This window comes from Denticeps clupeoides, chromosome 18, assembly GCF_900700375.1.
Source record: "Denticeps clupeoides chromosome 18, fDenClu1.1, whole genome shotgun sequence".
NCBI lineage: Eukaryota > Metazoa > Chordata > Actinopteri > Clupeiformes > Denticipitidae > Denticeps > Denticeps clupeoides.
The window spans coordinates 12,404,375-12,418,348 of record NC_041724.1 but is presented as its reverse complement, the minus strand read 5'-3'; the positions used below and the strand labels follow the sequence as shown (position 1 = coordinate 12,418,348).

At 46.7% G+C, this 13,974-nt stretch overlaps 1 protein-coding gene across 2 annotated transcripts; it reads left to right on the top strand.

Moving 5' to 3' along the window:
* Window positions 1-471: 471 nt before the first annotated feature.
* Window positions 472-11,040, top strand: vimr2 (vimentin-related 2). Of its 2 annotated transcripts, XM_028960364.1 has the most exons (10): window positions 472-660; window positions 1,171-1,312; window positions 1,406-1,561; window positions 1,811-1,930; window positions 4,358-4,453; window positions 5,231-5,371; window positions 5,648-5,776; window positions 7,571-7,681; window positions 7,746-7,870; window positions 9,220-11,040. In XM_028960364.1, exons 1-10 carry the CDS (start codon window positions 536-538, stop codon window positions 9,260-9,262), a joined length of 1,188 nt encoding a protein of 395 aa, XP_028816197.1. In that variant the 5' UTR covers window positions 472-535; the 3' UTR covers window positions 9,263-11,040. The 2 variants fall into 2 exon arrangements, with proteins under 2 accessions (XP_028816197.1, XP_028816196.1); XM_028960363.1 differs by lacking the exon at window positions 9,220-11,040 and having other exon boundaries at window positions 7,746-9,208.
* The last annotated feature ends 2,934 nt before the right edge of the window (window positions 11,041-13,974 follow it).

Here is a 13,974-nt window from a genome sequence, read left to right as displayed (position 1 = left end):
CAAACGTCTCAAAAGCCTAGATAATAGAAAGGCTAGACTGGACTTTATGCTCAGCTTGAACATAAACTTCAGTCAAATGACTGAAAGAAAAAAAATGATTTACTGGAGTTGGAAATCATGGTAATGCTGATGCGACAGAGGACTCAAACAGCCAGAGGAATTCCGAGATATACAGAGACGCCGCAACAATTTTGTTCGACCCATCGAATTAAAGTCCAATGTTTGCACTTCAGCTGTGTTTGAGTGGTTTCATTTGAAATCCGTTGTGGTGCCTGTTCAAAAGTTGAAAGTTGCTTATCAATCATAAGGTGCCATCCCTGCGTATGCAAAATCCTAAAATGTAAAATTTATCGCAAACTTACATGAGCTTCACACAGTCCACATTATGAAGACATTGTTGCGAAATTGCCTTCCGCTGACGAGCTGCCCTTTAAATAGCCAGTGAGAGATCCTTCGCATGCTTGACACATTCCCACCCTAATGTGTGATGTTATAAAACCCCCCGGGCCACCTTGCGCAGCATCCTCAAGCAGACATGGCCATCAGGGTGTCTTCGTACCGCCGGTTGTTTGACGAGCAGCAGCAGGAGGAGCAGGGATGGTCCGGGGCTTCCGCGGCCTCCAGTTTGCGCTGTGGAGCCCAGCTCCTCTCGGCAGCCAGGTCAGTGGCTCCAGTCCCGGTTTCACCAGGGTTCATCGGCGATGTAGCAGTTGACGTTTAGCCAGGGGGACACAACCAACATGGGTGTTTCCGGATGTGATTATTCATGCGTTTAAGAAGAATGTGACATTCTTTTCACCCAAAAAATTATTGCTTCATACGAGCCAATACTGACTTATTTTTACAGATTTTTTTTACGGAATTAATTCCATAACACTTTCAGTTCTTACAATCTCAGTTTTTCAGATGTATTCTGTTTATGCCAATTAAATAATAATAGTTATCATGATATTAAAATAATGCAGTAAAAATAGATACTGTTACTCTGTGTGCGTATTAACCCCATATGGAAACATATTTTTTGTTGGCAAAAATTGTTTGCAGTGTAATATAAATAGAAATTAGGCATACCATCTTTGGGTAAATTTATGGCTTTTTTTTTTTTTTCATTAAAATTGTGAGTCTCAGATATCAAATTTAAGGCTGCCAGTGAAATTTGGCCATTTTTAGAGGCGGGGCTCTAATCTGTCCGTGGCCTGAGCCAGATTTCGAGACAGCCCGGGCCCTGAACAAAGAGGGAAAGATCCGGTTTGCAAAAGAGCGCTCGTTCATTGCTGCCCTCAACGACCGCCTGGCAATCCTCATTGATGTGGTAAGGGAGGAACTACATTCAAACTATATTAATTGCACAACATGGATGATTGATAATCATCATGCTGCGTTGTGATGGAAATGGGGCTGACAGGCTCGTAGACTGGAGGAGGAGAACGAGTCTCTGGAGGTGAAGATCGTCGAGCTCAAGGAGCGCCAGAGAGCGGATGGCAGGGACACCACGTCTGCCACCCGTGTCCCAGGAGACTACAGCCTGGACAGGGTGGTGGAGAGATTACGCAAAGAGAAGGTACAGTGAGGATGTGTTTTATCATAATAATGCACGTATATATATAGAGACACGATGAAAATACTTTCATGTAAAACTAATCTGCTTTTGTGACCTTTTGCATCCTACATTCCAGAAAAAATTTCACATATGCATTTATACATTGTCATGGAAACCGATATTTCAGAGTTTGTGACATATTTATTTATCAGTAGTTATAGATACACACGCTCAGTCTGGCCCTGTTATATCTGACATTGTTTCCCTCAGGAACAGATTGAGTGCGACACCGAGGGCCTAAGAAAAGATTTGGCTCGGCTGCAGGTGCAGTATGAACAAGTGGTGGAGCAGAAGACCCTCATCCAGCTGGAGCGGGAGGATGTTGCCATGGTAACAACATAAATCCGATGATCACCTTAGTCATTTCTTGCGTTTCATCATTAGTATTAACACTCTTAATTGACCCCCCTCTGGAATAATCTCTCAATGACTATTTTTGGGACAGTGGTGGCCTAGAGATTAAGGAAGCATCCCTGTAGTCAAATGGTAGCCGGTTCGAATCCCGGGCCGCCAAGGTGCCACTGAGCAAAGCACCGTCCCCACACACTGCTCCCCCGGGCACCTGTCACCAAGGGTGATGGTTAAAGGCAGAGGACACGTTTCGTTGTTGCTGCAGTGTTTCACAATGACAATCACTTCAGTTCACTTTTCACTTCACATCCACATTAGCATCTGTTAACCACCAGGTGGCAGTAAAGTCGCGTGTTGAACTTTTTTTCCTTCTTAGCCTGGTGGCAGCGCCCCGAAGGCCTGTCTCTGGTTGAAATGACAGACGGGTTCGGGCACCAGATCAACACAGCTGTTCCTCCGGCAGCTCAGGCTTAAAGTGCCGGTTCTGATTACCAGTCCACCCCACATGGGCCAACTGGCAGGGCCAGTCTGGCAGAAAACTCTCCCGGCCGCCAGTACACGTCAGAAGCCACCCTGCCCATTTACAGACAGCCAGATGTTGCAGATCTGTTAGTCTTCACGCTAATTCCGTATGATCTGTGTTTAATCTGTATGAAGTGCGGTAGGTGTGAGAGGGTGGAGCAAGAAGACCCTACGGTTGTGGTAGCAGCTGTAGTTGGCGCTGTTCAAACATGAAGACAGATGAGGCAGGAGGAAGCGTGATATAAGCTGCAGTGCTGTGTCAGGGTAGCAGTCCTCAGACACCAGTATCCATGTATCGCAGTATCATGGATACCGTATGGGATACCAGTACCACGCTCAATCCGTTCACTCCAGCAGTTTCTGCTGTTTACAAAAGAACCAGCCACCCTGAAGCCATCGAGTTCACCATAAACGTGACATTATACCATCGGATGTTGTTTCCATCATGGTTCCAAACTGAAAAAATTTATGACCCCACCCTGTTCGACTGAATTAGAACAGTAAGATTAATTGGAAATTACGGCTTCTCTTTCGTACACAATGCAGGCTGAGAATGATTGCAAATCAGAATAAACAGAAAATTGCAGTTTTTATGGCCATTTCCAACATGCATTCGTTCATCTGTGGGACATTATCCTTCACTTGTTTTCACCAGTTGGGCTATAGAATTCCACCAGGAGCCTCTGTGTTGGGGCCTGCTTTGGGTTTCTGCCATGCCAGTCCAAATTTGTAAGATGTTTCTCTTCAGTTAATGGCTTATGCATAAGCAACAGCCTTCAGATGAAAGCTCTGGGCAAGGCTGTGTGGAGGAGTCTGGTTACAGCTCTGCCCAGCAGTGATTGCTTTGCCCTGGAGGAGCCACAGAAGAGGGCAATTCCGGCAGCCAAAACATGAAGAGCAGCAGTAGAGTCCTGGTGAGGGGGGGTGGGGGTGGGGATGGGGATGGCGGAGCTGGGAGGGAGGGGCGAGTCTTTAAGATTATGCAGACGGAGCCCAGGCTCGGTCCAATTTCCGGCTGGTGTTTGGTGAGAGATAAGGGAGACGGGAGCCCTGGGGGTCTGACTGCTTCGCCTTCTCGCATCCAGGGACCCAACGGTGGCCAGGCATGGCCAGATCCTTCCTCCTCCTTTTCTTTTCCTTGTTCTTCATCCTTCCCGGTTTCATTGAACTCCTTAGATTAGAATATTTCAGACCTAAATATACCACCTAGCCACAGTTTACTCTACTAAAGGGATGGACAATTCTTTTATGGTGTGTTCCCTTATTTGAGGATGTGATGATGGTGATGGAGATGCTATCTATGTTATTACTGAAAAAGTTGGGTTAGATTTGGTAAGTTAAATAATATGGTCAAATAATAAGATTTTCATCCATTCTGTACACATCAATCAATGTGTCCTGTGGTTGGGTTTACTATCTTCATGGAAGACACCATTCTGATCAGCAGAGAGATTGCTGATTGGTTGTCATCCTTTCCTGCCTCTCGATTTCATGGTGACAGACATTGTCCCCAAGAGCTGTGGCACTGTCCCATTATGTAAGTGGTAATCCAAGCTGTTTTTAAGTCAGTCGTTGTCTTGTCTTCACATTGTGACAACATCAAACATGATTGTTGTAAGTCTTTTAGCCTTGGCTCGTGCATCCAGTAGATGAGCTCTGGCCAACCAAAAACAGGACTCATTAAAGCTTGGCTGAGAAATGGGAAAGAGCAGAGCAATCTTGTGCCAGATGCATAGCAGCCCTGCAAGATCCACAGTCTCATCAAAATCACAATCTGTCTCCAACCTAAAACTAAAAAGGGTGTGAGGGTGCAGTCTTCCAAAAAACTTGTAAAAAGATGTACATTTATTCTGTCATGTTTGGACTCTATGTTGCCCTCTGCAGGAGGTGGATGCCATCACAGCGGAGTGTCTGGCCCTGAGGGAACAAGTGGCCATCTATGAAGACCAGCTGGGCAACATGGAGCAGCAACATGACTTGGTAAGGATCTGAGTAAAACGCCGACCCATCTGACCCCATCGCCCGCTGACCCCATCTGACCCCATCCTCTGGTTTATGGGTGTTGAGCTGGTAATGGGCATGCGGTCTATCCAGATAAAAGGCACCATTTCAACCAGCCTTCTGTGTGAAAACCGCAATGTTCTCACATTTTTTTCTAATGCTTATTTTATCAGAAAAAATTGAGCTGGTTTGTAAGATTTCAACAGATTTGTACTTTTTTTTTTTTTTTTTCTCTACACAAACACTCTTTGTAAAAATACTGGAGCACAGAACTTACCACAGTAGTAACCACAGCATGCCGTCAACCCACATTTCACCAGCCTGAACCCACATCTGTGTATGCACCGTATAGGGCTCACTTGCCTGTGCATCTCAGACACACACACACACACACACACACAGATTTCTTGACATATATGCTTTCATATATGAATATATGAAAGAAAAGCCCATGTTTTCACATGGGCTTTTTTTCACATAGAAAAGCCCATGTTCTGTGTGTATTGCAGAAATGTAGGTTCTCATGTGAGCGTGATCCATAATGCAACAGCATAAAATGAACTTTTGATATGAAATCAGCAATTCCTCCCTTCGGTTTATTAACATCTTGTAATACCTGGGTTTCCTCGCACCCTGCATTCCGTGGACGAGTCAGAAGAAAGATGAAGGAGGCTGGTTGTTTATGTTCTCTGTAAAGTCATCTCGGGTACGTGTGGGTTGTGGGTATGCTAGCGGCTGTTGGTTTGTGGTTCACAGGATGTGGACGGTCTCACTGAGCCTACAGATGGAGCAGTGGGTGACGGCCATGTCGTGGCACTGGACTTCCCTGGATTCGACATCACCGCCTCCATCATGGCCATTGAGGAGCACTACAGCCAACTGGCAGAAAAACTTCAGGTGTGTCTAGCATCGCTGCTGCTACACACAAACACGCACACGAATACCAATTGACAACACTAGTTGTGTGTATGTGTGTACCTGTGTGTGGCTCGTGAGGCTGAGTGCGTCAGCTTTTGTCCTGTGTGTGGCCACAGAGCTCCTTTGTCCCTGAATTGTGCAGTGAGTGGATGTGACTCAGAGGTCAGCCTGCACTCTGACCCCCTGCCACCCCGCCCTGACCCATTTAACCTGGGGCTGTGTGTGCTGCGGCGTAAGGGGGTGTGTGTGTCTCAGTTCGACTGCAGGACTGGCACTGCAGTGGCTGCGGATGGGGAGGCGAAGGAGGGCGGGGCCGCGACGCCGGCAGCAGCGAGAGCGAAAGACGTCTCCAAGGTGACGGACGTGGGTGCCCTGAAGTCTCTGGTGAGTGACAGGACTGATCTGACTGTACTTCCCCCTCCATCCTCAGTCCTATAGCTTCCTCCTCTCCTCCTTTCCGTTCCGTCCTCTCGGGGATGCTGCATTCTTCCTTTCTTTGTTCCTCCTTTCTTCCCCCCTCTCTCCTGCTATAATAATCACTGGGAAGAACCCTCAGAGGGAACGCCGCGCCGCGCCTTCGCCAGAGGTCATCAGCTAAATCGGGCCTAATGGGGGAGACTGAATGGTCTCCAGGTGTGTGTTCCAGAAATGGTAGTGTCTCTGTTTACGGACGTTCGCATCACCCTAACAGGTTGGGAAATGGAGAGTGCGGGGTCCCCCTCACCGGAATGTTTAGACGGTGAGAGTGATGTGCCACGGGGCCGCGTCTCCACCCCAGCACTTATCTCCCTCACGCCGCTTCTGCCGGTATTAAACCCCGCCCTCCTTCTCCCACCGTCCCGCCGTAAACTCGGTCAAAGTTCGCACACCCTCGCCGCACGCCAATAAAACCGTACCTGCCACTCAGCCTCTCTTTCATTTCCCTCCTTCACCCTCTCCCACATACCCCTACAGCGGCGAGTGTCGCTCCGGGTCTGGAGGCCCCCGTCTGGACATTACTCAGCGACCCCCGTTTACATTCCCCGCCAGAAGAAAATCACCGGCGGGCCGCGGCTGACACCTCTCAGTTTCTAATAACAGAGCGGGGCGGGTTCGGTTCCAATTACTGAGGTTGTGGTCGCAGCCCCCCGTACAAATAAACAGCGCCTCCGACAAACCGCAACGGGCCTTTCATAGCCTGCCCCGTGACCCTCCACCGCTCCGGAGACGCTGACGGACAGTCGCTCTCTTCTGCCTTTTCACCTCTACGTTTTCCTCCCGAAACAACCTTGTTAACCCTCCTGCTGCCCTTCTGTTTCTCTGTGAACTCCGCTGCACTGCAGTGACCATCGGGATCATCCTGCTTTCCGTGGGAAGGAACGCAGCCTGTACGCCGCTGTACAACTACGTTCTCAACGTCGTTCAAGTTCGGCCAATAGATGCCATATGTGTTGAGTCAATAAATTCGTATATGTTGCCACGCCTTTCTTTCTTTCACTACCTGTGTCCCTCGCACTCGTCGGTGATGGATGTCTGGGGTCTGCCCCATCCCCGAAACGCAGCCTGACCAAACAAACACCTGGTGCTGACATCTGCTCAGATCAGGTCATCCGCGGGCAGAACCGCCACACGCAGTCGGCTCAGAGGAAGGGACTGGCAGATCAAAGATGGGACTTTTTTGGGGGGGAAAGTTTAATCACTCACAGCAGAGCGTCTGTGCAGACGGGCGCGCTTTCTTCAACACATAGCTTCAAAAACGTCGTCCGGCCAATCAAAAGGTCAGATGTAAAGAAGAGACCTATTAGAATTAGTATACTAGCATCTCAGAAGTTAACCAGAATTTTCTGGAATTTTCTATGGAGCTGTTCAAATGTCCACATATTTCAATTATAACAACTGGTTCCTCTGTTCATATATTAACATTTTTACGTTTATTTGATGTATTTTGGTTTGTATGTTCTTAGGGTGGTAGTAGCCTAGTGGGTAACACACTCGCCTATGAACCAGAAGACCCAGGTTCAAATCCTGCTTACTACTATAGTGTCCCTGAGCAAGACACTTAACCCTAAATTGCTCCAGGGGGGGACTGTCCCTGTTGTAAATGTAAATGTTCTTACTTCTGATTATTTGCTTGTTTTTGTATGGAACTTTGAGCTATAAAAATTGATTTGATGTGATTTTTGGTTCCGTGGTGCATAGATCGCTGACCTAGAGGACGAGCTGGTGGAGCTGGAGGTTCACGAAGAAGAGCTGGAGGCGGCCATCGAGGCCAAGAAAGCAGCTCACCTGGCAGAGGTTGCGGAACTGGAGGTAAACATCTCTGCAGGCCTCTTGTAGGTGAAGCCTCGCCCACATCGTACCGTTTTTCCCTCAGAGCTGCGTGGCTGAGCTGCAGGACTCGCAGGCCGAGCTGGAGGCGCAGATGAGGGAGCAGTGTGAGGATTACGAGGAGCTGCTCAGTCAGAAGATGGCCCTGGATATCGAAATCGCCGCCTACAGGTACGATGGGACTACTGAGAGTGATCATGGAAATCAGCTTATGGCAAACACACAGGTAATATAGATAAAGAAGATAATAAAATATCCTGACATCATTCCTTGAGGATATTGGGCTGGATTTTAGGATTTGCTGGTCTGCTCACTGTGCACCTTTCAGGTCACCTGAGAAAAATAAGCCTCCTCGTGCAAAGGTCAGACTCTGCTCGCACGTCCACAATCGCCAGTCACATTTCCATTCAGCTGAACCCGACTGCCCCGGCTGAGCCGGTATTGTTCTGTAGATCACAGAACAAGATATGAATAAGAATAAGATAAACAGCATTGTGAATTCGTCCAAAATTGTAAAATGCATCACTAAAATCAAGAATATCACATTTTTGTGTATATTTGGGGGGTCTTTTTGGGGGGTTGAAGTGAGTGGAGGTGCAGATCACACAGATGTGCACACAGCACTCACACACAGTTGATGTGATGAAGTTTCCACCTTCCGAGGTCAGCAGAGCTGGAGGCAGGAAGTGGATCTTCCGTTTTTCTGAAGCCGACAGAAAGATGATGCCATTTCCTGTGCCCTTGAAGATGTTTGTTTTGTGGCGTGCCCCCTTAGATTCGGGGCGTTCCCACCATCTGCCGGTGTGACGTATGCGACGTACCCCAGGCATTTTTCTTATTTGGCTCTGGGTGTGCTGGAAGTCCCCGCTTCGCTCACCATGGTCCTTTCAATACATTTTTACAGTTTATTGTATAACTTTCCCTTTTTTATTCTGTGATTATCTGTTGTCTTTACGGCACAGTGAAGCAGTGTGACATCTTTAGAAGGGGAAAACTTTAGAATTAGGTTGTGTCTCTGTCCCTGTTAAAAATAGTTTTCTTACTTGTCTTTTAAAATATTTCAAACATTCAAATGCTCGTTCTTGTGATATTTTACAATATCACACGATATCGTACTTCATGCAGTTGTTCATATTTTGCAACCTCAAGTTCACGTTTTAGATTGAAGTAAAAGGAGTGTTTGTTGTGTATTAAATATATTTTAAAGGTATAGAGTTTAAAAAGGAGTCATCTTCATAGCTTTGGGTCAAATTGTCTGGTTGTGTTCTTGCTCTCTGTCATTTTTCTTTTGTTCTTACTTCCAATTTTCTCCCTTCCTCTGGCACTGGCCTGATGAGACCCTGCCAGATGCTCGGCCCGGTGCTTCCCCAGACCGCCGGCACCTTGTAATGTCAGACCAGCTCTGCTTATTAACCCACTCTGTAACTCTCTCCACAGCCTGGCGGCCACCCTGCACCCTGTCAAGTTCTCTTTTTTCTTCTTCTTCTGCTTGTTCCCTACTTTTGTTCTCTGTGCCTCAGGGGCCTGGTTGTGAAGGAGGAGGAGCGCCTCTGCTACCTGTAAAAGGAGGTGAAGCGGGAGAGAGAGGGAGTCGCAGGCAGCTGCCGGAGGTGGGAGGAGAGACGTGGAGGAACAGGCTCTCTTTTCAGGGACTAAAAAATTGGACATAAATCAAAAACCAGACTTTAGGCTGCCAATTAGGCGAACATTAGAACAATGCAGTAACACACACACACAAACACAATTTGTATTTTTGAGGGGGTTCAGACATGTATCACCCCACTAGGCAAGTAGCACACACACATGCACACAGACCACTGGAGCCTCCTGGCAGATAAATGTGTCTGTAGGTCCCTGGCTGGGTTGTTGATAACAGGTCAATGTCAGGTGACCCCGAGACTCCAGCGTTGCTGTCTCAGTGTGTGAATTGCACGTGTGAGTGTGTGTTGCGTGTGTAATGGCACAGGGGACCGAGTTGTGAGGGGATCTGATGCTTGTCAGACCTGTTCTATCTGCTGAGTGCCCCAGGGCTCAGAAGTGCAGTGGACATTCTCGGCCCTCTACACACACACATACAATACAGACACACACCTTGTCTCACAACCAGCCCTGTCCACAACCTGTCCAACCTGTCAACTTTCTCCCTTTCTACTGTGTGTGTCCACCGCATCCATCTTTCAAAGACTGACCAGGAGCTTTTAATTCATGACAGCCAGCAGACATCTTCCATCACCAAACAAGATCAAATCACTGCCAATGTCCAGCTGAGCTCAGTGGCTGCATTTTGCATGGATATTAATAATCTGTGAATAATGTGATAGCTCTGTGCCAAGCACTGATATAAACTCATAATACTGTATAATCATAGATTGAAATCAACTCATGAACAGTCAGGCTGAGAGTAAAATCAAATTTTTAATTCAATGATTAAATAATAAATTATGTTTGGTCCGTTCAAAGGTGTAATGTCCTGAAATAATAATAATAATAAAAAAAGCAAACAACTAAATATAATAAAGTCTGAGTAAAACCCTCATTTCAAATGAAAAGAAAAATAAATATATTTATAAAACCTAAATTAACGCCCCATACTTCGGGACCCTTGCACAGGGGGAATGGCAGGGTCATGTGGTCGCTGGATGGTGGTCAGACCTCAGGTAACCATGAAAACTGCTTGTCCTCATGGTTCACCTCACACTGGTGCAACTAACAAAGGCCTGTTAGCTTAACCCAGCAAGAGATGGAAAGAAAGGCCGCTAATAATGGATCAGATAAGATTATCTGCTCTTAGCCGGTCAACTCCTGTTTAATTTGAGTGTGTCTGCCCACAGCCATGCTCCGTCTGTGGAGGCTTCTCTTGCCAAGGTGACAGGTCTAATTACGTGAATTCGAAACAGGGCGCCCGGGGAGGGGAGTGTGTTTGGGTGGGAGACAGTTTCATGTCCATCTATGTTTTTTCATGTTCTTGTTTGAGGTGCTCAATCAATCAACCCTGCCTCCAAACGTGGACCCCAATGACTTAGATACAGGAACCCACCCCTCCTCCGCAATTCCACCTCAGCTCACCCCTACCTCTATAATACCCAGCTGACGCACTCCCAGACCAGACCAGGGCCTTATATCTGGCCCTTTCAATCATTTGGCCACAGGGAAAAGCGGAGGAAGGGAACGGAATATATTGCAAGGGCCCCGAGACCTAGAGGTCGGGTCTCGCACTTTGGCAAGATTTATGTTCCAACTTTTGCCCCCCTCTCTTATCCTCTTTCCATTTTTTTCCCCCAGATCCTTACTTTCTACCCTTTCTGTTGTCATCTGTAGTTTCCCTTTGTTTCTCTCTCGCTCTCAGCTTCTCTGTTCATTTAATTGTTGCTTATTGGCTTATTGGCCACTATACAATATGAAAGCATCAAATAAATGCTGTTTAATTACTAGCATTAATATTTTGCTGTTTTTTTTTGTGACTGCTGTATTTTTTACATTTTACCACATTTATCAGACGCCCTTATCCTGAGAGACTTACAATCAGTAGTTACAGGGACAGTCCCCCCTGGAGACACTCAGGGTTAAGTGTCTTGCTCGGGGACACAATGGTAGTAAGTGGGGTTTGAACCTGTGACTTTGTGGTCTTCTGGTTCACAGGCAAGTGTGTTACCCACTGGGTCACTACCACACATTATGTCACAAAATCAAATAAATTAAGTCTTAATTTACATTGTCACACATTTCCATCAGCTAATATGAAAAGTCGGTGCTTTTCTTCACAGCCAAGAAGTTTTTCCTGAAATGCGACGGAACCCTCTTTTGTTCTTTTTCTTTTTTTCTCGCTCTCCACGGAGGCCTCAGCCTTTGTCTTGTGCCACTGACAGTTGAGTGTAATAGCTATTAACCTCAAGAGCACGGACCTGACTTTTCGGAGCGGGGGTCACGTCACCCTCCACCCCACCCCGAACCCAACCTCTCCACCTTCGCGGCTCCCAAATCTGATGATTTGGTTTTTGGAAGGGGAGGAACCCTTCATCAAAGACGAACTGGGTCTGAATGGGTCACGTGCAGCTGACCCAGCCGCCCCTTTAATCTCCCTGCCCCTGATGAATATCTGTGCAGCGGGGAGGAACCAGTGCCAGCCCACCCGTGCCAGCAAACGGGAAGGGGGGGAACCTATCTTACATTTCACTTCAAAACCACCATCAAGACGACCCTGCATGTGATTCCAATTAGGCCGTCTCTCCGGTGGCCGCGCAGCTTTTTTTCATGGGCCGAACGCGAAGGTGCGAGACATTTTTCCGATTGGAACGCTGTGCTGGACTTGACATGGGGAAATTAAGGACAGGGCCACAGCCGACATATAAGACGAACACAGCGAGCCACATTAGCCAACACATGAAGAATTTGACGAAGCCGTTGAGGTAATGGCGACCAGGCCGGCTTACGTGATTCGCTCCAGCTTTCACCTACCGACAGGTTTCCAGAGTCCAACATTCATCCCAACCTGAGCGACTGGCTAAATAAACAGTGTCATTTGGAAAGAGAGAAGTCATTTTTTTAAAAACGGTATGTCTGGGGGGCTTGAGACCAAGCTGGTGTTTATACAGCAAATAAACAAGAGCGAAACAGGGGGTGTCCAAATCAACGAAGAAAACGAAGACTGTAAAAATATACAAGATGGAGAGGCAATTGAGAAAGTATTTCTTTAACTCCAGAAGAACAAATAGTACGTTTAGGGGCCCGTGTCCCCTGAGGAAGATATGGATAGGCTTGAGGGCAAGAGGAAGTCGGTATTTCACGCTCATCTCTTTCTTTCTTCCCCCTCCTCACCTTCCTCCTCAGCTTTTTAGCATTGCACACTGATAATCGTCTGGTCTCCTGACAGCAATTTTGTCCGGGAACAAATAAAACGGTCATTTCTGTGACCTCCTTCACTGACAGTCCTCTGTTATAAAGATCTGCAGCATTGTATATTTTTTGGAACATGTACAAATTGAGAAGAGTGTGTGTGTGTGTGTGTGTGTGTGTGTGTGTGTATGTGTGTGTATGGTGAGTCTCTCATGGGTCTTGTCTGTGTAATTGAGGGAGTGCTGACAGCCCTGATGGATCCTGATTTCTCTACACCTTCCTTACAAAGATCGACAGGGCTCCACGTTTGATGTTCTTAATCAGCCATCTCATGTTGAAAGTGGAATCGAGATTCTTGATCCCTCTCTACTGCATGAGACAGTCGTCCAAGTTGTTTGATTGTTCGGAAGCACGGGGCACAAGTGATGTGCAAGTTCCTGCCCTTCCTCTGTAGCGGCTCTCGTTCACGCCGCAGCGTCGGATTCAAAATTCTTAAAACACCTGCTAATGCTCTATGGTTAATCTAACCATAATCCGTTATGTCAGGGTAGAAAAGGTTCAACAAACTGTATTTCTGCTGTGTCAACCTGTTTCTGAATGCAAAAAGATCTTGAAGGGGGAAAAAAAAAAACTTTTAATTGCTGCGTCTGGATGAATAAATAAAGAACGTCTTCACTGTCCAGCCACAGCCTCTTGGTGTCTGAGGTTGCTTTCACATTTGGATGTCGCTCCGACCACAATGTGTGTAAATTGTTGGAGGCACATAAACCCACAAACTCAATTAGAGAGCCGAGTGTGCTTTCCACTGACTTACCGACCCTCTTGCATGATTTTTAATCCATTTCACCAATGATAAGTGACAAAACATGTCAAGAAAAAGCCTTGTCAAAATGACATGTCAAAAACCACAACCACCTCGAATATGAACAAGTTCAATGTCACGTCAGATATATACATAAAGATATATAGTCAGATATAGCATTGGTTGATATTTTTGGTAACCTTCCAGTAAAATGTATAAAAGGTTGGAATGTAGAAGACTGTTGGAACAGTCAGACAGGAGGGCATGATCATGCATTTGAATATTACTTCCTTGGCCTATTCCTCTGTGTTCTTTTTCATCCCCGCGTCGCCACGCATTACGTTGCTTTGCCTGGAGGCATGTTGGGATCTGTATTTGAAGCAGACTGCGGAATGAATTTCCAAGGGTTCTTCATCCATCTCACTCTAGCGGAATGCCTGTTTTTCTTCATGCCTGACAGGGAGAGCAGGTAACCAGTTCTTTCCCCCCATTCCTGTTGGAATTTTGAGTAGTTCAGCTCCGTGATTGGTATAGAAGCTGGCTCTGCTCTCCAATCCTGATGATTAGACGTGCCTGTTATCTGATGTTCAAAGACAAAGCTGAAGAAGAGGGTAATTGGACGTAAAGCCGTCTCCAGCCC

Bases quoted from the DNA above. Each gene is read 5' to 3' on its own strand.
- vimr2 (XM_028960363.1), top strand. From the start codon at position 536: ATGGCCATCAGGGTGTCTTCGTACCGCCGGTTGTTTGACGAGCAGCAG. The intron at 1,562-1,810 runs GTACAGTGAGGA...TGTTTCCCTCAG, and splicing joins AGAGATTACGCAAAGAGAAG to GAACAGATTGAGTGCGACAC. The intron at 5,372-5,647 runs GTGTGTCTAGCA...TGTGTGTCTCAG, and splicing joins AACTGGCAGAAAAACTTCAG to TTCGACTGCAGGACTGGCAC.